General features: G+C 53.7%; 2 protein-coding genes across 20 annotated transcripts in view; one reads left to right on the top strand and one right to left on the bottom strand.

Moving 5' to 3' along the window:
- PI4KA (phosphatidylinositol 4-kinase alpha) overlaps positions 1 to 9,335 on the top strand; it is a 146,160-nt gene extending 136,825 nt beyond the window's left edge. Inside the window, exons 44-55 of one of the 2 annotated variants that reach the window (XM_044775428.2) lie at positions 301 to 430; positions 1,406 to 1,476; positions 2,980 to 3,052; positions 3,136 to 3,206; positions 4,087 to 4,196; positions 4,626 to 4,730; positions 4,830 to 4,955; positions 5,344 to 5,464; positions 5,939 to 6,098; positions 6,872 to 6,961; positions 7,517 to 7,600; positions 8,878 to 9,335. In XM_044775428.2, coding sequence (XP_044631363.2) covers positions 301 to 430; positions 1,406 to 1,476; positions 2,980 to 3,052; positions 3,136 to 3,206; positions 4,087 to 4,196; positions 4,626 to 4,730; positions 4,830 to 4,955; positions 5,344 to 5,464; positions 5,939 to 6,098; positions 6,872 to 6,961; positions 7,517 to 7,600; positions 8,878 to 8,929 — 1,193 coding nt within the window. In that variant the 3' untranslated portion in view covers positions 8,930 to 9,335. The other variant, XM_044775430.2, reaches the window with a different exon arrangement.
- Positions 9,336 to 10,413: 1,078 nt separating this feature from the next.
- Positions 10,414 to 22,545, bottom strand: TMEM191C (transmembrane protein 191C). 18 transcript variants are annotated; one of them, XR_011505472.1, is made up of 11 exons: positions 19,379 to 19,830; positions 18,953 to 19,073; positions 18,811 to 18,861; positions 18,607 to 18,684; positions 18,293 to 18,349; positions 17,938 to 18,173; positions 17,786 to 17,858; positions 17,570 to 17,610; positions 13,231 to 13,414; positions 12,822 to 13,013; positions 10,414 to 10,545 (listed from the first exon to the last, which is right to left on the bottom strand). XR_011505472.1 is itself a non-coding variant. In XM_014868081.3 (10 exons), exons 1-10 carry the CDS (start codon positions 19,531 to 19,533, stop codon positions 17,265 to 17,267), a joined length of 906 nt encoding a protein of 301 aa, XP_014723567.1. In that variant the 5' UTR covers positions 19,534 to 22,545; the 3' UTR covers positions 12,538 to 17,264. The 18 variants fall into 18 exon arrangements, 8 of the variants coding, with proteins under 8 accessions (XP_014723567.1, XP_070372599.1, XP_014723566.1 ...); XR_011505475.1 differs by lacking the exon at positions 10,414 to 10,545 and having other exon boundaries at positions 12,538 to 13,013; positions 17,938 to 18,002; positions 18,114 to 18,173; positions 19,379 to 22,110; XR_011505474.1 differs by lacking the exon at positions 17,786 to 17,858 and having other exon boundaries at positions 19,379 to 19,870.
- Positions 22,546 to 23,057: the final 512 nt, after the last annotated feature.

Below are 23,057 nucleotides of genomic sequence, written 5' to 3'. Positions count from 1 at the left end.
GGGACCCTGGCTTTTGTTCTCACCACGAGAGCAGAGCCGTGAGGATCCAATGACCACTGGCACCCTGGGCCCCACCACTTGTACACAGGCTCACATCAACACTGTAAGGAGGGCAAACAGCTTCTTGCTGTGGTTTTGACGGTGGGATCTGATGAGAGGGTCCCAGAGCACCTGCAGACCACTCTCAGGACGGCTGGTCTGGGTGCCAGGAGTACCTGGGATATGCCTCTGGCAAATGTGGGCGGGGTTTCCTCCAGGGCCTTTCTGTGGCTGAAGGCTCACTCTTGGTTTCTGTGTCAGCTGACATCGGTGACCTCCTGGAGCAGTTAGTGGAGGAGATCACAGGCTCCTTGTCAGGCCCAGCCAAGGACTTCTACCAGCGGGAGTTTGATTTCTTTAACAAGATCACCAATGTGTCAGCCATCATCAAGTAAGTGCCATCTCCTTGCAGTCTTGGCTCGTGGGAATTGCCTGGGGAGCTTTAAAGGTGCCAGTGCCCAGGCCTCACCCCTGCTGGCTCTAGTGGACAGCCAGGGCTGGAATCTCTGCTCTGGCAATTCAAGTCTCTTGAAAGGATAGCAAAATGCATGGTCAGCCCGATTTCAGAACCCATATCTTAGTTTCCTTCCGGATATTGTCCCGCAGTTGAGGCTACTCTGCTCTCTCCAAGTTCTGAAGGATCCTAGCCATATTAGGAAAACCAGACTCCTTTGCAGCTCCCATCGTCATTTCACTGATTCACCTCCTGGGTCCTCCATTCACACGAACCTGATGCCATCCTTGGACGTCTGTGGCACTGCCCACTTGTGCAGGACAGGGCCCTGGAGTCACCAACGCTGGCTGAGTGCCTGGGGGAGGCTCCAGCGTGGGGAGCACGGGGAGACCACAGTGCTCAGGCTTCTCTCACCTTGGTCACCGTGTGGCTCAGCCCATGTCTCCTGAGGCCCTTTCCCAGGTCAGGTACTGGGTATAGTGGTAATGGGGCAGCTTCTAGCCTGCAAAGATAAAGGGGTGGGGAGGTGGCATTTCCTGGGCATCTGTCATGTGACAGGCACGTGATTCCACTTTGCCCCTCTCCTCCTCATCCTTACTGGGGCAGGAAGTCTGAGGGGCCTGCCTGAGGTCATGCTGCAAGTAGACATCAGAGCCGGCATTTGAGTCTGGTTGTGTGACCCCACAGCCAACTCTGCCTGCTTCTCTGACAGCAACATGCACACGCAGGGCAGGGATCACTGTGAGTGGTCTCCTGGAGGAAGTGGGTCTGGCAGCCCTTCAGGAGTAGCTAGAACTAGAAAGAGTGGAATGGAGAGGGCAGTCAGACTGGACGGGGCCCTGGGCTATGCCAGAGTCCTAGAGGCCACTTCCTACGGGAGACAAAGCAGAGCGTTTCTGTCTTGTTTCTCAGGCCCTACCCGAAAGGCGACGAGAGAAAGAAGGCTTGTCTGTCGGCTCTATCTGAAGTGAAAGTACAGCCTGGTGAGCAGGGGGCCTCAGAGGGCTAGTGAGAAGGGCTTCTTCCTGTGGGCGGGGAGTGGGGGCTGCTGCCTCTCTGGTGCTGCAGGGAGACGGGCAGCCTGGTTGGCCCCACGTGCACCTGGGCCCTGGGTTGCCCAGTGCCCCTCTCCAGAATCTGTCCTCAGTGAGCTGAGAGCTTCTTCTCAATGAGCACTCTTTATCTTCCTTGCTGCCTATTTTTCTAAAGGCCGAGATGCTGTCATCGGCAGCTGTTAGTCTAGATGGTTCCTGAACTCCAGTATAATAGCAGCAACATAGGCAATGGATGTAGGGTGGGATGGGGGGCGTCACAGGTGTGCTGGGCCCCATCAGACAAGGGTACCTGCCCTGAGGTGGGAAGCTGCTTCATGGTGCCCGCCAGCTGTTGTCGCATGGAAATTCAAGCCCGGTGTGGTCAGATCTGTGCTTTTTCAAGTCAAGGTGGGAATCCAGACTTCACTGCACAGCTTGCCATTTTTAACCATTGGTGCAAACTCATTTTTCAAAACCCTGGCTGGCCTGTGCAGGCATTCACCCTAGCTGACCTTGGCCAAGGTTGCCGGCTTGGGGCCTCAGTTCAGACCTTTCCTTGACTTGTGTCGGGCTCCCTGCCCAGTGCAAACGATGACTCAGCTTCCCGGAGAAGCTTGACATCCACTCAGGGACTCCTCAGCAAGACCATGCTGCTGGGTCTTGTCCTGAGGCACCGGGGAGCTGGGGCTCTAAGGCAGAGGAGTGGAGATTGCATCTGTGAGAGAGAGGCTGGAGCTGGGGAGTGGAGCAGGGGGAGGGGAGGAGACCATGTGGGCCTCCTGCCGTGCCCCTCCTTCTCTTGGTAGGAAAGTCCATCTGCACCCCGCAGCGAGGCCTCACTTTGCTCCCCAGGAGACCCTGCCCTTCCTGTTTCAGGGGCCCTTCTCAAAGCCCACCGCCTGGTAGGAAGCTCTCCCACTTCCTGGGGGCTCAGAGAGCACACTGCCCCGGGGGAGCTGCCAGTTCCTTGACCAGGAATGGGCTTTCTTTTGTTCTCCTGTTTGACGCGTGTGCTGAGAAAGGGGAGCTACAGACCGTGGGATGAGTCCAAGAACTGTTCTGGGTGAGCAGAGGCAGGGCAGGAAGCTCCTGTGTGTGTCCCATGAGCACAGGCCCAGCTCTGGGTGTCCAGTGGGGCCCAGGAGCAGCGTGCTGGGTCTATAAAGCTGAGGGCTCAGCGCGTCCTCTTGGAGAAGTGTCTCCTGGGAGGGGTGGTGGCTCCCCGCTTAGGTATCAGGAAGGATCCAAGGAAAGATCACAGAATCAGGGAGGATGGACCCTTAATGGCCACAGAATCCGAAATCATGAGTGCCAAGGATGAGACCTAGAGGCTGCCAAGCGCTGCCCATCTGCAGGGTGGATTCTGCAAGGAGAATCTGTGCTGAGGACAGGTTGTGTCCTCGGCATCATCACACCCGGGCTCCCTGTGACCGCCCCTCTGTCCCTGCGCAGGCTGCTACCTGCCCAGCAACCCCGAGGCCATCGTACTGGACATCGACTACAAGTCCGGGACACCCATGCAGAGGTGAGAGGCGCCCCGTCGCCAGCTCCCTGCCTCAGCTTCATTTGCTGTATCACTTGTGCCACTTTCTTTTTGTTGTTTTTCAGTGCTGCAAAAGCTCCATATCTGGCTAAATTTAAGGTGAAACGATGTGGAGTTAGTGAACTTGAAAAAGAAGGTGAGTGAAGAATTTATGATGTCATTTGGGATCTAAGTGTTTCGCCTTGTTAGTGCCAGTTTCTTTTGGCCCGTTTAGTTTATTACCAGCTCCCCATGAAAGATGGCGGCTGTCCATCTCCTCTCAGTGTGACTCCTCATTGGGGATAGCACAGAGCTCATGTGCAGTGACAGAGACCCCTGGAGGTTGGTCCCCAGGTCAGCCAGAGGGTCCATGAGGTGTCTTCTTGAGACGGAGTGGCTGGGTTTTCGGGGGGTGTACGAGTCTGCTTGGGTTGCCGTGCAGACAACCACAGCCTGGGGTGTTCGACGACAGAAGTTGCTTCTCTCTCGGTTCTGGAGGCAGAAGTGCGTTGGCAGGGCCTTGCTCTCCGCGAAGGGCTCTAGGGGAGAATCTGCTCCGCGTATTTCTCCTGGCTTCTGGTGGCTGCCGCAGTCCTCAGCATCCCTTGGCTTGTAGCTGCATCACTCCAACCTGTGCCACTGTCCCCACATGGCCTTCTCCCTGTGCGCCCCCGTCCAGATTTCCTTCCTCTGATAAGGGCACCAGTCATTGGATTAGGGCCCACCCTAATCCAGTGTGGCTTCATTAACTTAATTACATATGCAAAGACCCTATTTCCAAATAAAGTCACATTCTGTGATTTTGGGTGGGCATGAATTTGGGGGGGACACTAGTCAACCCAGTACAGGAGGTGTGGCCCCAGCCAGTGTGGAGACATGCCTTCCATGGCCTTACCCACACTCTGGCCCCTGAGTCCTCCCAGGCAGCCCAGGGGGCAGACACTCCCCTGCCCCCCAGCTCACTCACCCCCAGCACCCTCAGAGGGCCTCTCACCGCCCCTGGGCTAACAGGCAGCCTCTCCATCCCCCACATGCAGGTCTGCGGTGCTGCTCAGACTCCGAGGACGAGCATGGCGCGCAGGAGGCCGATGGCCAGAAGATCTCCTGGCAGGCGGCCATCTTCAAAGTGGGAGATGACTGCCGACAGGTAGTGGGGGCCAGGCTGCCAGAGGCAGGCCTCTTTCTCTCTGAGGCTCTGGGTATGCTTCAGGGTTGAACCTCACACACAGAATCATGAATCTTTGCTTCCCCTGTTTGGTTCAGATGCCACAGAGTAAATCAGGGCTTTCTGGCAAACCCAGAGGCCTCTCCAGCGGCTCCCCTACTGGTGGATGCCCTTTGGCTGCCTACAGGGAACTGCCGTGGGGGGTGGGTGCCCCTTACTCGCACCACCTACCAGGCAGCATGGCCTTGTCTTCAACCCAGCACTAGTGGTCCCAGGAGCCTGAGCCCAGCCTGGTGGGCACCGAGGCCAGGCACTCCAGACTCCTCCAGGCCTTCCTCCCTCGTCACTGGGCAGGGCTGCCAGAGCACACGAGGAGGCCGCCTGACCACCCCACATCTCCTTGGTTCCCAGGACATGCTGGCCCTCCAGATCATCGACCTCTTTAAAAACATTTTCCAGCTAGTCGGCCTGGACCTCTTTGTCTTCCCCTACCGGGTGGTGGCCACTGCCCCCGGGGTAAGTTCCCTGTGCAGGAGCCCAGGCGGCTGCCCCTTGATGCCTCAGGCCAAGAGCAGTCCCACCTGCAGGCCTCGGCACTCGGCCCTTCCTCCCTAGTGCGGGGTGATCGAGTGCATCCCCGACTGCACCTCCCGGGACCAGCTGGGCCGCCAGACGGACTTCGGCATGTATGACTACTTCACACGCCAGTATGGGGACGAGTCTACCCTGGCTTTCCAGCAGGTGACCAGCAGGGCGGCTCCCATACCTGGGGTGGTATGCGCTCCATCCCACCCCCAGCACCGCTGGTGGGCCAGCACCCTGCTTCCCCCCTTCCCCTGCTTTTATGAGTCCTTGTACACTTGGGGTAAAACCAGGGCACCTGTAACCTTTCTTGGGATTCAAAGGAGCCTCTAGATGGACTCCCCAGGAGAAAGCTAATTCATGGGTGTGGGAGGAAGGGGCTGCTACCCCTGCACCCCTAGATGCAGCCACTTGTCACTCCTGCTACCAAGGTCTGCCTTGCTGATTTGGGCCCCGGGGTCCTAGGCACAGAGCCAGGAGAGTGCCTGCAGGCCCTGGAGGCACAATCCTTGGGGGCCATCGTGAGTGCCTGGTTCTCTCCACATAGGCGCGCTACAACTTTATCCGAAGCATGGCCGCCTACAGCCTCCTGCTGTTCCTGCTGCAGATCAAGGACAGGCACAACGGCAACATCATGCTGGACAAGAAGGGCCACATCATCCACATCGGTCAGCCAGGCCCAGCGCCGCCCTCCTCCTCTTTTTTTAACCCCTGGAGCCCAGGGCAGGATAGCGAGCCCCACCCCACAGAAGAGCCGGCATGCTAGAGCCCGCCAGCCAGGAAGGGTCAGGGTCAGGGTTTGAGTCCAGCCGTGAGGCCCGAGCTGTTGGCTGCCAGGCTGTCCTGCCACAGAGGGCACTGGGGGCGAGGAGAGCAGCCAGGGCTGTTGAGCACGGGGAGGTCTGGGGTTAGAAACCGGAGCCAAGTGGAACTGGGCTCATCTCTGCTCCAGCTTGGCTCCCCACCTCTTCTTCCTCTCTCCTCCTTCTGGCTGCTGCTTCTCTGCCACTCCCAAGAAAATATAGCCTGTGGTCGGTTCCTGGGGTATGGGGAGCTAGTGGCTCTGAGTCCTGGCTGAAGCATGCCCACATCTCTACCCTGGCATCTGTTCCCGTCACAACTGGCTTCTTGGGATTTTGCAGACTTTGGCTTCATGTTTGAAAGCTCACCAGGTGGCAACCTTGGCTGGGAACCCGACATCAAACTGACTGATGAGATGGTGATGATCATGGGGGGCAAGATGGAGGCCACGCCCTTCAAGTGGTTCATGGAGATGTGTGTCCGTGGCTACCTGGCTGTGCGGTAAGCCCTGGGGAGGGGGCGGGTGTGGGCACCAGGACAATGGGGAGGAGGGTGGGCAGCCCCTCAAAGGTCCCAGGAGGCCTTCTCAGACCTCTTTGTGAGTGGAGGGACTGAGGTTCAGACAGAGCAAGGGAGGTGCTAGAGGCCGCCTGGTGGGCCAGGTGTACCTGGGCCTTGCCTTCCTGTTGCCTCTCTCTGCCCACCTGTGCCAGCAACTTCTCCTTGCTCTGGGCATTGGAGTCCAGCCACACTGTAGTCTCCTGGGCTTGGCTTCACTTGCCAACACCTTGGGCTCCCCTTTCCGAGCATCCCACTCCCCCTTTCAGCCAAGCCTAAGCACCTGCCACCCCAGGCTGCATGCTGGAGACTCACTGTCCTGGTTTCAGAGTGTCATGTAGCCAAAGCCACACGGCAATGTGTGGTGACACCTGGACTCCACCTCAGAGTCTGTTGGAGCCTGCATCGTGCCCGCTTGGTGCAAGAAAAGAGTGTCTTTGAGCTGTGCCCCTGCACTTCCTCAGCCGCACGCAGAAGCCACGGGTGGAGGCCTTGGGTGGGGGACCGAGGCAGGATGGCTCCACCCATTCACAGGCGTGTGAGCAGCCTGGGCACTGCAGGCGCTGCCCTTGGGAGACATGAAAGGTGGTGGCGAGGTGGGGGGAGCCAGTGCATGAGACACGCCATGAGCAGCTGTCAGGCAGCAGCCAGACTGCAGGACTGCGGGCAGGGTCACCCCACTCACCCGTCCACCTCCCTTCCCCGCCTCTCCCCAGGCCCTACATGGATGCGGTCGTCTCTCTGGTCACTCTCATGTTGGACACAGGCCTGCCTTGCTTCCGCGGTCAGACAATCAAGCTCTTGAAGTAAGTAGGTCCCGGGCAGACACGCAGGCCATTTGAGAGGCCGCTGTCCCTGAGATGGGAGCCTCTTGATGCCGGTAACTGATCGTCATCAAGGCTGAGTACACTCCTTGGAACCCCAGAGCAGATGGGGTTTCTAGGACAACGCTGTCACCAGACCATGTTTGTAAGATGCCCCAGCTTCTGGCATGGCCAAGGACATCCCCGGCCCCTTCATTTCTCAGGGATGCAGTACCAGCCCTGCCTCCGGGCCTTGAGCCCCAGGGGCCACAGCAGCTTAGCCCCCGTGCTAGACCTCGCCCATCTCTGAAGCCACTCCACTCAGGAGGCGCTAGGGAAGGGGACGGAGCCCTCTAGGCCAGCCGGGCACAGTGTCCCCACAGAGGCCTGGCCCTCACAACCCTGTCCCCAGGAGGGAACATTCCCAAGGCCTGACCCTCAGTGGAACAAATTCCCCCAAATGCTAAGTACTGTCTGCCGGCAGGACCAAATCCCGCGGGGAGGGCAGCTTGGAGGGAGCGCCCGGCAGCGGCAGCCCTGACTCGCTCTCTTCCCCAGGCACAGGTTCAGCCCCAACATGACTGAGCGAGAGGCTGCGAATTTCATCATGAAGGTCATTCAGAGCTGCTTCCTCAGCAACAGGTGAGTCACCCCTTCCTGCATCACCGCCATGCCCCGGTGTCTTCTGGGCACCTGCGTGGGGCTCAGCTGGGCCAGGTGACGAGGATACTGCGGTTCCAGGAGACTCTTGGTCCCGCACACCTGGAAGAAAGCTCTTGCAGAACTACAGGGTGCTGGTTTAGAGGGGCTAGGGTCATGCTAAGGAGAACACCTCGCAGAGGCCTGAAGGCTGGAAGCCATGCCCACCTGGGCCAAGCCCGTGAAGTCGAGGGAGCCACCAGCACATGGGGCCCTCCAGGGCAGCGGGCATGGCTCAGCAGGGCTGGGGAAGGAGCCTTCCTCAGGCTGCTGCCTAGGCAGTGACAGGAGGGGCAGGGTAGGGACAGGCCTGTCGGCTGTTGCTGTGATGGGTGGTGGAGCTGTGAGAAGAGGTGAGTTCCGATTCTGAAGTTAGAGCCCCAGGCTTTGCTGATGGGCTCCCAGCAGCTGTGATGGTCAGGGATGGCATTGAGGCTTTTGGGCTAAACAACTAGGTGGATGTGATTCCAGCAGGTGGGTGAGGGAGCCACCCGTGTAGGCGTCAAGGCCCCTGGGAGGTGCAGAGACTGCTGGAGCCTGAGAGGAAGACCAAGAACTGCCCCTGGGGGCCCACCAAGAGCAGGTCAAGGCCAGGGCACATGTGTGCTGGGCCGTGTGGCACAAGAGGACCACAGAGGACGGGAGGCAGCTCAGGGCAGGCGTGCACAACATATCTCTGAGTCAGCGAGAAGGGTCGGAAGGCAGGACGAGGAAGGTCTCTTCTGTTTTGTTGGTGAAATAAGACGGGCATGTGCTGGGCAGCGTGACAGGAGGCAGTGTGCACAGACCCTTCGGGACAGCCGAGCATGATCGGGGGTCACATGCCAGGCTGAGGTGCTAGAGTGGTGCCTGGCATAGGGGCAGCTCCTATGACAGCCTCCCAGGTCGGGCGTGGGTCCCAGGACTGAGGGCAGGCATTTGGCTAAGGAAGGGCCATCCACTTGAGCCCACATTTGAGGCTCATAGAGCCTATAGGGGACTCAGGAAGCAGAGCAGGAGATGGGGGCATAATGGAGCTCCACGATGGTGGCCACTGGGTGGGGGAAGGAGCGGCCCAGGAGAGGGGCCTGCCATGGGGCATCTGCACCTTCAGGGAGGGGAGTAGGGCCAGCTCCTAAGTATTGCTCTCCGGGTGGAGCGGACGTGGAGGGCTTGGAGGGGTGAGGGGCCCCACGCCGGCACGGGCTCCTCACAGCCTCCCTTTGCTCTCTGCCTGCCAGGAGCCGCACCTACGACATGATCCAGTACTATCAGAACGACATCCCCTACTGAGGATGGAGGCGGAGCACCGCCCCCACCCGTCCTGCAATCATGGAGCCCTCTGAGCACTTCCCCACCCCGCCGGCCACCATGTGTGGCCACAAGGGGGTGCTGCCGCTGCCCTGTCAGTTCATCCAGTGGAGTTATTTTTATAGGACAAAAGAAGTGCCCCCTGCAGAGCCTGCAGTCTGCTCCTTCCTTAGGTGTGGCCCCCGCGTGCCATGTGAGGCTGCAATGACAATCATCTGATGACAGTCTGCTGCACGGGTGTGAATACTGTATTTGCACTGGACACATTCCCTGTTTTATTTCATAGGTACATGAAGTATTTTCTTGTGCATAAAAAAAGAAAACTATATTCAACTTAACCAACGTGAACAAAATAAAAACCCCCAAAAGTACTGTGTTACAACTTGAATATCAGGTTTAGTGTTGAGTCTTTAGTGCACGTTCAGCTGAGGGGTGATTTCCAGCTGTGCTGGAAAGGGAGCCGGGCAGCATTCCGTCTCCAGAGTCCCGGAACAAAATGGGGTCAGGCCCCCAGGGACCCTCCCTGCTGGGACTGGCTGTCCGCGTCAGGGAGGTCAGGCAGCACATGTGCCAAGGGGCTCAGGGCCCAGGCACCCAGCTGTGAGCGCCGCAAAGATGGCTCACCACAGCGCAGATGAAGATAAGCTGTACCCCCAACTACTCTCCTGCTGCAGGGCCGGCTCAACGGGCGCCTGTGGAGGCCACGCGGCATCTCGCCCACGGTTCTCCTCAGCACGGGCGTCGCTCAGTGTCATGCTTCTGCTCCAGCCTTTTCCTGTTTCTTTCTTGTTCATTTTCAAGTGCTCTGCTTCAGGACTCCAAAATTTTTGTGCAACTAGCCCCCAGCCGCCATCTGTTCCCACTCACTATGACCCTCCAATTATTCTAAGCAGATAAGAAGAAAAGACTCAAAACCAAAAAAAAAGACAACATAGAACATCCAGAAATAAGTCACTGAAATTAAAAACCAAACAATTAGTTAAACAACAGATAAGATATAGGTAAAGAGAAAACCAATCAATGAAAGAACAATGAAATTACCAAAAATGAAGTATAAAGAAAAGGAAAGTTGAATGAGAAGCTCTAATCAACTTCTACTGGGATTCAAGAGTTGATGAAAAACACAAATACTCAGCTCAGGAAGCACAGTTCAGTCCTGACCAGTATAAATAAAAATAGAAATAAGCCGATGTGTAAATTAAAAGGAACATATAAAAGTATTAAATTAATCCAAAAGAAGGCAGGAAAGGAAGAAGACAAGAACTCACAGGTGGAGCAAAGATATCCCACTGCAGTGGAGACTCCAGTCCAGCGACATCAGAAATTACTTTAAACATCAGTGGACTAGCCGCTCCGTTAAAAGGCGGAGATTAGGGGCCGGCCCGGTGGCGCAGTGGTTAAGTGCGCACATTCTGCTTCAGCGGCCCGGGGTTTGCTGGTTCGGATCCCGGGTGTGGACATGGCACTGCTTGGCAGGCCATGCTGTGGTAGGCATCCCACATATACAGTAGAGAAAGATGGGCACGGATGTTAGTGCAGGGCCAGTCTTCCTCAGCAAAAAGAGGAGGACTGGCAGCAGATGTTAGCCCAGGGCTGATCTTCCTCAAAAAAAAGAAACAAAGAAAAAATCCTAAGAACAATCAAGTTCCTGTTTCAGTGACAAGGTAGACAAAAGACAAACTCAAGAGCCTGATGCCTTTGAGGAAGTGGTTAGCGGAGCATGGCCTACACTCAGGATAGGGGATACTAGAAACAAAGCTCTGCCCAAAAGACCAGGAACTTCCTCGATGTATCTGTGGAAAACCCATCATGCTTAAAGGTGGCATACTGAAAGCTGTGCCTCCTAAATAAACAGGGAGGGACACGTGTCTGCTGTCACCACTTCTGTTCAGCATTCAGTACTGGAGGCCCCAGCCAAGTCCAGTCAGGCAATAAAAAGATCTATAGTCAAGGTTACAGGATACAGGTCAATATACAAAAAAGTCAATTGTGTGTGTGTGTGTGTGTGTATCTGTACATGTCTCACAACAACAAAAAAACGAAATTAAAACCATACCATTTACAATTGCATCCCAAAACACCAGATACCAAGAAATACAGCTAATGAAAGATTTGTAAGAAATATTAAAAACTGCAAATGTTGAGAGAAGATTTAAGCAAATACAGTAATACATTCATGAATCGGAAGGCTGAGCATTATTCAGATATTTGTTCTCATACTGATCTGTAGTTTCACTGAAAATGCCAATCAAAATCTCAGAAAGGGGCCGGCCAGGTGGCGCAGCGGTTAAGTGCACACATTCCACTTTGGTGGCCCGGGGTTCGCGGGTTCGGATCCCGGGTGTGGACATGGCACCACTTGGCAAGCCATGCTGTGGCAGGTGTCCCACATATAAGGTATAGGAAGATGGGCACGGATGTTAGCTCAGGGCCAGTATTCCTCAGCAAAAAGAGGAGGATTGGCGGCAGATGATAGCTCAGGGCTCATCTTCCTCAAAAAACAAATCTCAGAAAGCTTTTTAGTGGAAATTGGTAAGTCTAAAATTTATATGGGAATGCAGAGGTCAAAACGTAGCTATTTCGAGCTTGAAGACCAACAAACCTAGGTATCAAGACTTACCCTTATGGGACCGGCCCCGTGGCCCAGTGGTTAAGTTCACGCATTCTGCTTCGGCAGCCCAGGGTTTCACCAGTTCAAATCCTGGGCGCGGACATGGCACCGCTCATCAAGCCATGCTGAGGCGGCATCCCACACGCAACAACTAGAAGGACCCACAACTAAAAATACACAACTATGTACCAGGGGGCTTTGGGAGAAAAAGGAAAAAACAAAATCTTTAAAGAAAAAAAAAGACTTACCCTTAAGCTACAGTAGTTAAGACAATGTGGTTTACCCCGTGCAAGGAAATTGAATAAACAATGGCAGAGATGGACAGCAGGGACATACTCCCATACATACAGCCACCCTGCAGGACAGCAGAGGAAAGATGGTCTTTTCAATAACGGTGTTGCGTCAACTGGATATTGGTATAAGAAAAAAATTTAATCTTGACTGCCTACCTCATATCAGACCTCAAAATCAATTCCAGGTGGATTGTAGGGCTGTATGTTAAAGGTAAACTTTAAAGGCTTTTAGGAGAGAATAGAATGCCTTGATGACCTCAAGAACACACAAAGATTTTTTTTTTTTTGAGGAAGATGAGCCCTGAGCTAACATCTGCCACCAGTCCTCCTCTTTTTGCTGCGGAAGACTGGCCCTGAGCTAACATCCGTGCCCATCTTCCTCTACTTTATATGTGGGATGCCTACCACAGCATGGCGTGCCAAGCAGTGCCATGTCCGCACCTGGGATCCGAACCGGCAAACCCCGGGCCACCGAGAAGTGGAACGTGCAAACTTAACTGCTGTGCCACTGGGCCAGCCTCAAGATTTCTTTTTTTTTTTTTTTTTAAGCTTTTGGATGTACATCATAATATATTTCGAATTCTGTGTAGTTTACATCATGTTCACCACCCAAAAACTAATTATAGTCCATCCCCTGACATGTGAGCCTCAAGATTTCTTAAACAGAACCAAAAAAGCACTAATCATAAAGGGAAAAAATAATTTAATTTGGACTCTTATGAAAAGGCATGCCACAGACCTGGGAAGACATTTGCAATACACATATACCTGTTGAAAGGACTTTTATCCAGAGTACATAAAAAATTACTAAAACCAGTAAGACACAACAGAAAAATGGACAAAAGACCTGGACAGGCATTTCACAAAAGAGATCATCCAAATAGCCAATAACCGTAATAAAAGGTGTTTGACTTCATCAGTCATCAGGGAAATGCAAACTACAACCACACTGTGATGGCTCCTCACCCACCTGCATGTCCAATAGAAAGATAGACAATATCAAGTGTCGGGAGCACGTGGAGCAACGGGAACTCTCCGAAGCTGCTGGAGCGGGTATAAATTGGTACAACCACTTTGGAAAACGAAGTGTCCTCTACAGCTGAGCATCTCGATGAGCCAGTGATTCCACTCCTGGATGTGTACCCAACAGAAGTACGAACATCTGGACACCAAACCAGAGCAACGGGAATGTTCTGAGGTGTGCTATTCATAACAATAAAAAACTCTAAATGACCAAAATGTCCTTGGACAAGAGATAATCGTGGCTATTCCTCCAGTAGAATACGATGCAATGATGGAAATAAATGAACAACCTCAACAGGCAACACGGACTACTCAACAATGTTAGCAAAAGGAGCCAGACACACAAAGATACGCACTGTATGACTCCATGTGAAGTTCAGAAACAGGCACAATCATCTGATGGTATCGGAAGTCAGCACCGTAGCTCCTCGTGAAGGAGGAGAGACGAGGGTGGTGTGCTAACATTCTGTTTCTTATTCTACAGAGGTGTTCCCTTTGCAAAAATCCAGTGAGCTGTACACTGACGACTCAGGTACCTTTCTGTGTTAAACAAAAAAATTATTAAGGTGTAATTTTTTTCATCATAAAGCCAAGATGAGTCTAAACATTTAAGGAAGAAATAATGCCAATGTTACAAGCACTCTTTCAGAAAATAGAGAACACTTCCCAATTCATTTTTATAAGGGCAGCAGAGCCCTGATATTAAAACAAGACAAAGGCATTCCAAAAAGATAAAATTATAGAGCAATATCCCTCTTATGAACATAGATACAAAAATGTTTAACAAAATATTAGTAAATTCAACACGATGTATAAAAAGGACCATCCTGACTGAGTGGGTGTTATCCCAGTGATGCAAGGCTGGCTGACATCCAAGAAGCAGCCAGCATAATTCACATCAACAGACTAAAGAAGGAAAACCACAGGATCGTTTCAACAGGTCCAGAAGAAGCCCTGGACGGAAGTCAACATCCAGTCATCAAAAACTTCAGCAAACTAGAAATAGGAGGAAACTTCCTCAATATGATAAAGGTCATCTAAGAAAAGTCACAGTTAACATCCTAATGATGAAATGCCAAAGGGGACCTTCCTAAGATCGGGAGCAAGGAAAGGTTGTCCATTGTGGCCACTTCTAATCAGCTTTGTGCTGGGCTGCTGGCCAGTGCAGTGAGGCCAGCGGGAGATAGACCGGAAAGGAAGAAGAGGAATGGTCCTGCTTCACAGACAATAAAATGGTTGATAAAATCCTGAGGAAGCTACAGAAAAGTTCAAAGAACTAATAAGGCAGTGCAGCCATATCGCAGTATATAAGGTCAATAAACAAAAGTTCAATTGTTTCTATATGCTAGCAATGAACAGTTGGAAAAGAAAATTTTTTAAAAATCTATACCATTTATAATAGCATCCAAAAATATAAAATACCCAAGGATAAATGTAAAGATGTGCAAGACCTCTTAACTAAAAAACACAAAACAGGGGCTGGCCCTGTGGCTGAGTGGTTAAGTTCACGCACTCCGCTGCAGGCGGCCCAGTGTTTCGTTGGTTCAAATCCTGGGAGCGGAGATGGCACTGCTCATCAAACCACGCTGAGGCAGCGTCCCACATGCCACAACTAGAAGGACCCACAACAAAGAATATACAACTATGTACCGGGGGGCTTTGGGGAGAAAAAGGAAAAATAAAATCTTAAAAAAAAAAAAAAAAACACAAAACACAGCTGAGAGAAATGAAACACGGAGAGAGACATCATGTTCGAGGATTGGAGACTTAATTCTCTGCAAATGGATCTCTAAATTCAGTGTAATTCCAATCGAAATCCCAGACTTTTTTTTATGGAAACAGACAAGCCAAGTCTAAAATTTATATGGAAATGCAAAAGATCATCACATTGTAAACCCTAATAAGTCTCAGGCCAGAGGTTGAAATGTGGACTAAGAAACCATGTGAGTGTTGGAGGACATGGCAAGCTTCCGTGACAAACTGGAAGGGGCAAACTTCCCACCAAAATCCAGAATCAAGAAAAGGAAGTAAATTGTTACCAAAACAATGTATGGATGGCAAAGGAACACTGTGAACAAAAGTGAAAGATAAGCTGGGAAACACAACAGCTCTCAGTTAACATGCCTACTGTAAGAGAGCTGTGAAAAACTGAGGGAGGGGAAAACCCTACAGTTCTGTATTTTTATTTATTTTTTATTCTTTAAATATTGGCACCTGAGCTAACAACTGTTGTCAGTCTTTTTTTTCTGCTTTTTCTCCCCAAATCCCCCCAGTACATAGTTGTATATTCTAGTTGCAGGTCCTTCTAGTTGTGGGATGTGGGACGCCGCCTCAGCGTGGCCTGACGAGCGGTGTCATGTCCACGCCCAGGATCTGAACCAGTGAAACCCTGGGGGCCACTGACGCGGAGCACACGAACTTAACCACTCGGCCACAGGGGCCAGCCCCAAGTTCTATATTTTTAAGATGAGCAAATGATATGAATAGTTCATAGAAAAAGAAAGGCCACTGGCCTTTAAAAATTATGCTCAACCTTGATGGTAAGAGAAACGAAAATTAGAGTTTTATGGAAGTGCCATTTCTCACCCATCAGACTGACAAAAATCCCAGGGTGACAATATGCACCATGGGCGAGGCTGTGGGGAAAAGGACCCTCAAACCCACTGATGGTGGGAATGCAAAACAGTCCAACCCCAAGGGGGTCCTGGGCAGTATCTAGCACTATCATGTATGTGGTCACCCTTTGGCTCACAACCTCACTTTCAGGAATCAGTCTCAAAGATTTTCTGACAAAATACAAAAGGAGGTTCGCAGAAGGGTCCTCGCTGCGGTACTGTTTGTAATAGCAAAGCATGGGAATGCAGCCACACCATACCGCTGAGTGAACGACACATCCACGCACCACACTGTGCAGAGCCAGGTGCTGAAGGAGGGCAGATAGGTCCTGGCAGTGCGCTGTGCATCTGAGAGGCTGCGATGCTATTTCACTTAGTTACGGGGAAGAAGGAGTCCATTAACAAAACCAAATGCTTCTTCTAAGTGGGGTGGGGGCAACAGGGTGGAGGGCCCAGGAATAAAAGCTAGACTTCCCTAAGACGCCTTGTTTTGTGGATTTGACTTTGTAATTATAAATTATAAAAATTAAATTAGAGAATGCAATGCCTAAAAATTCAAAGCAAAAAATCACACCCACTAGGATGGCTATTATTAAAAACAAACAAAAACAAAAAACAAAACAACAAATGTGAGGTGGATGTGGAGAAATTAGAACCCTTGTGTACTGCTGGTGGAAATGTAACTTGGTGCAGCCACTGTGGGGAACGGTATGGCAGTCCCTCAGCAAATTTAACACAGAATGACCAATGTACAGCAATTCCACTTCCGGGAATACCCCCAAGAGAAGCGGAAGCGGGGACTCAGACACTCGTGCACCAGTGTTCACAGAAGTGTTTACTGACACGGGGGGGACGACCCACATGTCCACCAAAGGCTGAATCAACAAACACAATGTTTATCAACAAAATGTTACAATGAATGGATAAACAAAATGTTTACACCAATTGAAAGGAGTTAGAGTATGACATCTTTATGACTTCCAGGCAAGAATGGATTTTTTAGGACCCAAAGCACAATTCTTAAATCCGATAAAATTTGATACGCAGGATTCTATAAACAATTTAATCCAAAAAAGACTAAAGAACACCTACAAATCAACAAAAAAACGATTGTTTAAAGGCCATAGCAAAAACCCATGTCTGTGTGCACAAGGAGATACACAGAACAACTTCACTACCAAAAAACCGTAAATAATAAAAGTAGGATTTGTACGAGACAAACTCAAAGGTCACCGTTTCCACTAAGCAGAGCGTTTCACAGAAGCGAAGCGACGATTTCCCGCGAAGCCCGCAGTCGTGAGCGCGCACGCCCAGCGAGGCTCGGACTCCCGCAGCGCCAGGGGTACCCGGGGGACTGCCGCCCCGCCAGACGCCGGGCCGCGCGGGACCCAAGGAGCCCCGCGGCCGGGCCGAGGGGATCACAGCCCACCGCGGAGAGGGCCTGCCGGGCACCCCCGCGCAGCCCTCCGCTCAGGCTCGCGAGCAGGGAAAAAGCAAGTTTCCCGCTACGATTCTGACCAACTTCCGAGTTGGCGCCGGCGCAGCCGCAGGGGCTGCAGCCAAGGGCCTCCCGGGAGCGCTGGCCGCGAGCCCCGGGCGCGGGCGCGCCCTGCTCGGCCTCTCGGGACGCGAGGTCCGCCTGGAAGGCGCGGCGCCCGCGGAGCCCGAGGTGCCAGGGCCGGTCGCTGAGCCCCGCGCAACACAGGACTCCCCCAAGCGCCCAGAAACCACACGGGAGACCGAGGTGCAGGCGGCCGCGGCCAGCGTGATGCTCCCTAGGCGGGCAGCAGCCCGCGCGCGCGCAGCTCGAGCAGCGGGGACAGCGTGTAGCGCAGGCGGCGGAGCGCGGCGTCCGGGCCGAGGCGCGGGAGCCCCCGGCGGAAGGCGGCGGGGTTCGCCAGCACCAGGTAGAGGAGCTGCAGCGCCAGGAAGCCGAGCGGGAGCAGCAGCAGCATCTTCAGCGCGCCCAGTGCCCACAGCCTGCGGACCGGCGGACGGACGGACAAACGGGCAGTGGCCGGGTCTGCACGGGGGGGGCAGACCCAGGCCCGAAGCGCCCGCCGCCCGCCGCCCGGCTCACCTGATGCCCGCCGCGCCCGCGCCGCCCAACAGCCGCTGCTCCTGCGGGGAGAAGGAGCGGCGTCAGCCCGCGCAGGGGCGGGGTCGCGGTCCAGGGGATCGCGGGGGAGCAGATTCCCGGGATAGGGGTCCCCGGATGACGGGCCCCCGGGGTGTGCGTGGCCCCTGCGGGGGGCGGGTCCCTACCCCAGCCCGCCCCTCCCGGGCCCGCGCTCACACAGTCGGCCTTGGCCACCTCCTCCATGAGCGAGCCCGCGCAGTCGTGCGCCCGGCGAGGCTGCGAGTCGCCCCTGCAGGGACAGGCCTCGACATGGCGATCTGCCCCGACCCCAAGGTCGCCATCCACCCCCAACAGTCCTAACTCCTTACAGTTCCGGGCCGCCGCGCCAGGCGTCCAGGGCAGCCACCGCCTCCATCACCTTCCCCTGCAGCTCCTGGAGGGGGCACCGAGGCCTCAGACCCGGGGAGGAGACCTCCCGGGGCGGGGCGGGGGCGCCGCAGCTCTGGCGGAAGCGGGAAGGAGGTCGCAGTGGAGGGGGCGGCACCTGCAGGACCGCGCTCTGCTCCTGGAAGCTCGCCCAGGCCTCCTCCGTCCGCTGCGCACCCTGGGGTTTGGGGAGCCCTGATGAGACTCGGGGACCACACCCCTCCCTCCCCCGCATCCGCCCAGGCCCCACCCGCTCCCGAAGCCGACCCTTCCCCTCACACTCAGCTCCGCGCGCACCTGCCGCAGGCCCTCCGCCTGCCGGACGAACTTGGCCTCCACCAGCTCCAGCTGTTTCTTCCAGAGGATCCCGGGAATGTCAGGACCCCGGCACGCCCTGCACCCTGCCGCGCCTCCGGGCCGGGCCCCCGGCCCTCAGGACCACACCTCACCACCTCCCCTCGGTCATCGTGGCCCCTCCCACGCCTGCGCTGTGCCCGCCCGGGCCTTCAGGGCCCAGCCCGACGCCCCGCCCCAGCCCTCAGGGCCCCGCCCTAAGGTCGTCATCCCCCCGCCCCCATCGTCGCCCCGGCCCTCGAAGCCCCACCAAGCACCTGCAACGCCACCACTTGGGCCCCGAATTGCTGCTCTGCGCGCTGCTTATTCGGTTGTTCCCCTCCGTAATAGAAGAGCTGGGAATAGGGCTTGTGAGGACGGGGTTTGCGGGGCTTCTACGGGCGGGGGATATCCTGGGAGGCGGGGACCAGAGCGGGACTTCCCAGGGGAGGCAAGAGACAGATGCCATCTCCTGAATGTACCTGACTTGACAGCTCCTCCCACTGCTCCTGCAGCTGCCGGTTGTGTTGCTCCTGCGGACAGGGTCGAGGGGACAGTCCCGGCTTCTCCGAGGCGCCCCAGCCCTCACCGCAGGCCCCGCCCCACCCAGGGCCCCACCCCTACCAGGTCCAGCTTGTGCTGCTCCGCAGCCTCCAGCAGTCCACGCGCCCGCTCCGCGCGCTCCCGCGCCGCCTGGTGTGCCTCCCCTCGCAGGGCCCGCGCCGCCTGGGCCCTCCGCTTCAGGCTGCAGAGGGGAAACTGAAGCCGTGACACTGCGGGAGGCAGCCAGTGCTCAGGCTCCCGCCGCCCCGGGGAAGGACAAGCCGTGGGTAGGGCCGAGGAAGCCCACATCAGGTTGCCGCAGCCTCCCCTTCGTGGGTGTCCTGAGTCGATCGCCCCGGTCCTGACGGCCTGGAGCAGAAGTGCGGGCCCGGGCGGGGAGGAGCAACCGACGAGTCGGCTGGATGCTCTGCGAGGCTCCCGGTGCCGCCGTCCGCAGGACTGAGCCCCAGCGGCCGGCCCGCCCGGTGGAGCCGCGCGCCCGCGCACCTGCGCTCGCGCTCGCGCAGCTCCTGCAGGCACCCGGTGAGGCTCTCGCTCTCGGCCTCCAGCCCGCGCACCAGCTCCTCCAGCTCCTGCTTCCGCAGGCGTCCGTCGCGGTTGTCCTTCTGCAGCTGCAACAGCAGCTCCTGCGTCTCGGCCATTGCTCCCGGGGCTCTGCCCCGCCGCCGCCCGCCTCGGGACACGGCTCGCGGCCGGCGTCACAATGGGCGGCAGGGGGCGCCGCAGCGCAGGCCCCGAGCCGGCGGGACGCGGGTGAGGCAGGCTCGCGCTTAGGGCGTCAAACGCGAAAAAAATGTTATGGAAAAGCCACAATCGGATCAATAAAAGATTAATAAAATGCTAGTACCTAATGCAGAAAAGTTAAGGCAAGATTGGTTCCCCCATATTGCAGACGCCACTTGCAAACTGATCAATCTCTCTGTGGACAAGACTTGGAAATATCTATCAGGATCCATAAATAGGTTCATATGTTTTGACCCAGTTATCCTACTCCTGGGAATTCATGCCGGGAAGAAAGTTAAAAAAAAAAAAAAAAACACCACTATACATTAAATGGTTCATTGAAGTAGTTACAGTAATCACAAAAAGGAAATTGTAATTATTAAAATGATCTATTTGAATATTATGTGGCATGCATAGAGATAGGATGTCTAGCAAAAAAGAATATGATTTAGCATTTATGCTAAAATAACTAGGATTATAAGGTACATGGGCAAGACCTTTAAAGGAAACAGGAGAAAAGCTATTCCATTGTTTGGTGAGATTGTAGGCAAACCTGTCTTTTTAAAAGCTGCCTTTATTTGGCCAATTTCAATTATGAACTTGGATGCAAAAATCCTAAATAAATTATTAGCTAACCAAATCCAAAGGGTTACATTCAAAGGGTACATGGAAACCAAGCAGAGTTTATTTCAGCAATTGTTCAAGATCAGAACACCGACGGCACTCCCGCATGGTGGAAGGAGGCACACCTCGGCTTCAGGGCTGCGTCGACAGATGCAGAAAGCACGGTAGAGCACCCCATCTGTGGAGAATTCTACAAGCTCTTTCGAAAGAGGGATAGAAAGGGTCTCCCTAACCTTAGGGCTACTTAGTAAAAATGTAGGGTTAACATCATGGTAAGGAGGAAGCATTAGCAGCATTCCCTTTAAGATTTGAAGAGACAAGAATGAGCCTGCTGCTTAGGTCCCACAGAGTGCTGGAGGGCCTGCAATGAAGCAAGAAAAACATACCGGCAAGTCTGATGAGTATGCAGATACAACTGGTTGCCTACCTTAAAGCCAGCCCCCTCCCGTTCCTCCTGGCCAACGCAAGGCCCTTTACTACTCCTTTCCAAGGATCTCTTCTTCTAGGGCACCAGGCCTGTCCTTTCCAGCCCCAGGCATAACGCAGGCCTGGTCTAAAGCAGCCGTGGTTGTCTTGCTTCCCTGTCTTGATCCTGCCTGCCAAACTCAAGGGGAAGTCAGCTGGGGGTTTCTGGGAGGTTTGCCTCACTATAAAAAGACAGGGAGGGATAGTCTCTTTGTTGCCTACTGATGTCTGCATGTGATGCCTGGAACCGCTGCAGCCACCTGGCCACCAGGAGGAGCCTAAAAGAGCAAGACAATCTGCTCTATCTTGTGTGTCTCTTTTGGAGAGGGAACCTTCCATAGGTTTTCCCTCACTTCTCGTAGGCCAGAACTAGGGCACATGTTGGTTCCTAAGGCAGCCACCAGCAAATGGGAATGGAACCAAGATGAAAGTCCTGGTCAAGGTGGGTGTTGAGGAGGCACCTCCATGACCGTGTGACCAATGGTGCTGGAAAACCTGGCTCATGATACAAAGAGAAAAGCAGATCTCTTCTTTATTTTCCTTATACACAGTAGCCCTAGAAGGGTCACAGATTTAAAGCAGGTAGGCAGTAGACTTGGGACCTTGGTTCAGGGAAAGATTTCTTTCTTTTTTTTTTCTGAGGAAAATTCATCCTGAGCTCACATCCGCTGCATATCCTTCTCTCTCTTTTTTTTTTAAAGGAAGCTCTTATTTATTTGTTTTATTTATTTATTTATTTTGCCTAGGAAGATTTGCCTTGAACTAACATCTGTTATCAATCTTCCTCTTTTTTTGCTTGAGGAAGATTCACCCCGAGCTAATATCTGTGCCAATCCTCTTCTATTTTGTATGTGGGACGCCTCCACAGCATGGCTGATGAGTGGAGTAGGTCCACACCCAGGATCCGAACCCACGGACCCGGGCCGTCAAAGCAGAGAATGCAGAATTTAACCACTTGGCCACGGGCCCAGCCCCTATCTTCCTCTTTTATCTGTGAGCCTGCACCACAGCATGGCCACTGACAGACAAGTGGTGTTGGTCTGCACCCAGCAACCAACCCTGGGCCACTGAAGCAGAACACGCTGAACTTAACCACTCAGCCACTGGGGCTGGCCCAGGGCAAGGTTTCTTAAGCAAGACACATCAAGCACAACCCATGGAGGGAAAGTTGATGCATTTGGTTATATCAAACTTAAGGATTTCTGCTTATCAAAAGACACCATTTGGCGAAATAGGTGAAGGGGGTCAAAAGGTACAAACTTTTAGTTATAGAATAAATAAGTCCTGGGTTGTAATGTATAGCATGGTGACTATAGTTAATATCGTATTGCATATTTGAAAGTTGCTAAGGGAGTACATTATAAAAGTTCTCATCATTAGAAAAAAAATCTGCAACTACATTTGGTGACAGATGTTGACTTACTGTCATGATCAGTTTGTAATATATACAAATATTGAATCATTATGTTGTACACCTGAAACTAATACAATGTCATGGATCAATTATACCTCAATTAAAAAGAAAAAGGAAAAAGACACCATGGTGACAGCAACACTCTATCCGGACTGGAGGTTGAGTCCCTGAGTGTAGGCATCAGTCAAAACTCATCGAACAGAAAACCAGATCTGTGCCTTGGGACCAGCCCGGTGGCACAGCATTTAAGTGCTCACATTCCGCTTCTTGGCAGCCTGGGGTTCGCCAGTTCGGATCCCGGGTGTGGACATGGCACCGCTTGGCAAGCCATGCTGTGGTAGGCGTCCCACAGATAAAGTAGAGGAAGATAGTCATGGATGTTAGCTCAGGGTCAATCTTCCTCAAAAAACAAAAACAAAAAAACAAAAAGATCGGGGCTGGCCCCGTGGCCGAGTGGTTAAGTTCGCGTGCTCCGCTGCAGGCGGCCCAGTGTTTCGCTGGTTCGGATCCTGGGCGCGGACACGGCACTGCTCATCAAACCACGCTGAGGCAGCATCCCACATGCTACAACTAGAAGGACCCACAACGAAGAATATACAACTATGTACTGGGGGGCTTTGTGGAGAAAAAGGAAAAAAAATAAAATCTTTAAAAAAAAAAAAGATCTGCGCCTCTTACTCTGTGTCATTATACTTCACTTCTAACCTTCTAACCCCTAGGAACACAAAGACAGCACGGACAAATGTTATAAAAGAGTGATGGAATGGGAAAAGGTCTTTGCAATCTTTGTAATCAAATGATTACTAATGACAATAGATGGAAATCCTGGGGTCACCAGGAAAGACCAAACATCACTGGGGCACAGGGTCTGACGGGCCACCCCCAGGGGGCCCTTGACCGCCCAGCAGGAGTGTGTCCAGCCCTCTTCACTTCTACCAC

This window comes from Equus asinus, chromosome 8, assembly GCF_041296235.1.
Source record: "Equus asinus isolate D_3611 breed Donkey chromosome 8, EquAss-T2T_v2, whole genome shotgun sequence".
Taxonomy (NCBI): domain Eukaryota; kingdom Metazoa; phylum Chordata; class Mammalia; order Perissodactyla; family Equidae; genus Equus; species Equus asinus.
Note: the sequence above shows the minus strand (reverse complement) of the source record. Positions and strands in the feature narration are given on the sequence as shown.

Coding starts and splice junctions, on each gene's coding strand:
- TMEM191C (XM_014868080.3), bottom strand. CDS start 19,533: ATGGCCGAGACGCAGGAGCTGCTGTTGCAGCTGCAGAAGGACAACCGC. Junction 18,174..18,292: donor AGGCGGAGGGCCTGCGGCAG/GTGCGCGCGGAG, acceptor CCCAAACCCCAG/GGTGCGCAGCGGACGGAGGA. Junction 17,470..17,569: donor GCGGGCGCGGCGGGCATCAG/GTGAGCCGGGCG, acceptor GCCGGTCCGCAG/GCTGTGGGCACTGGGCGCGC.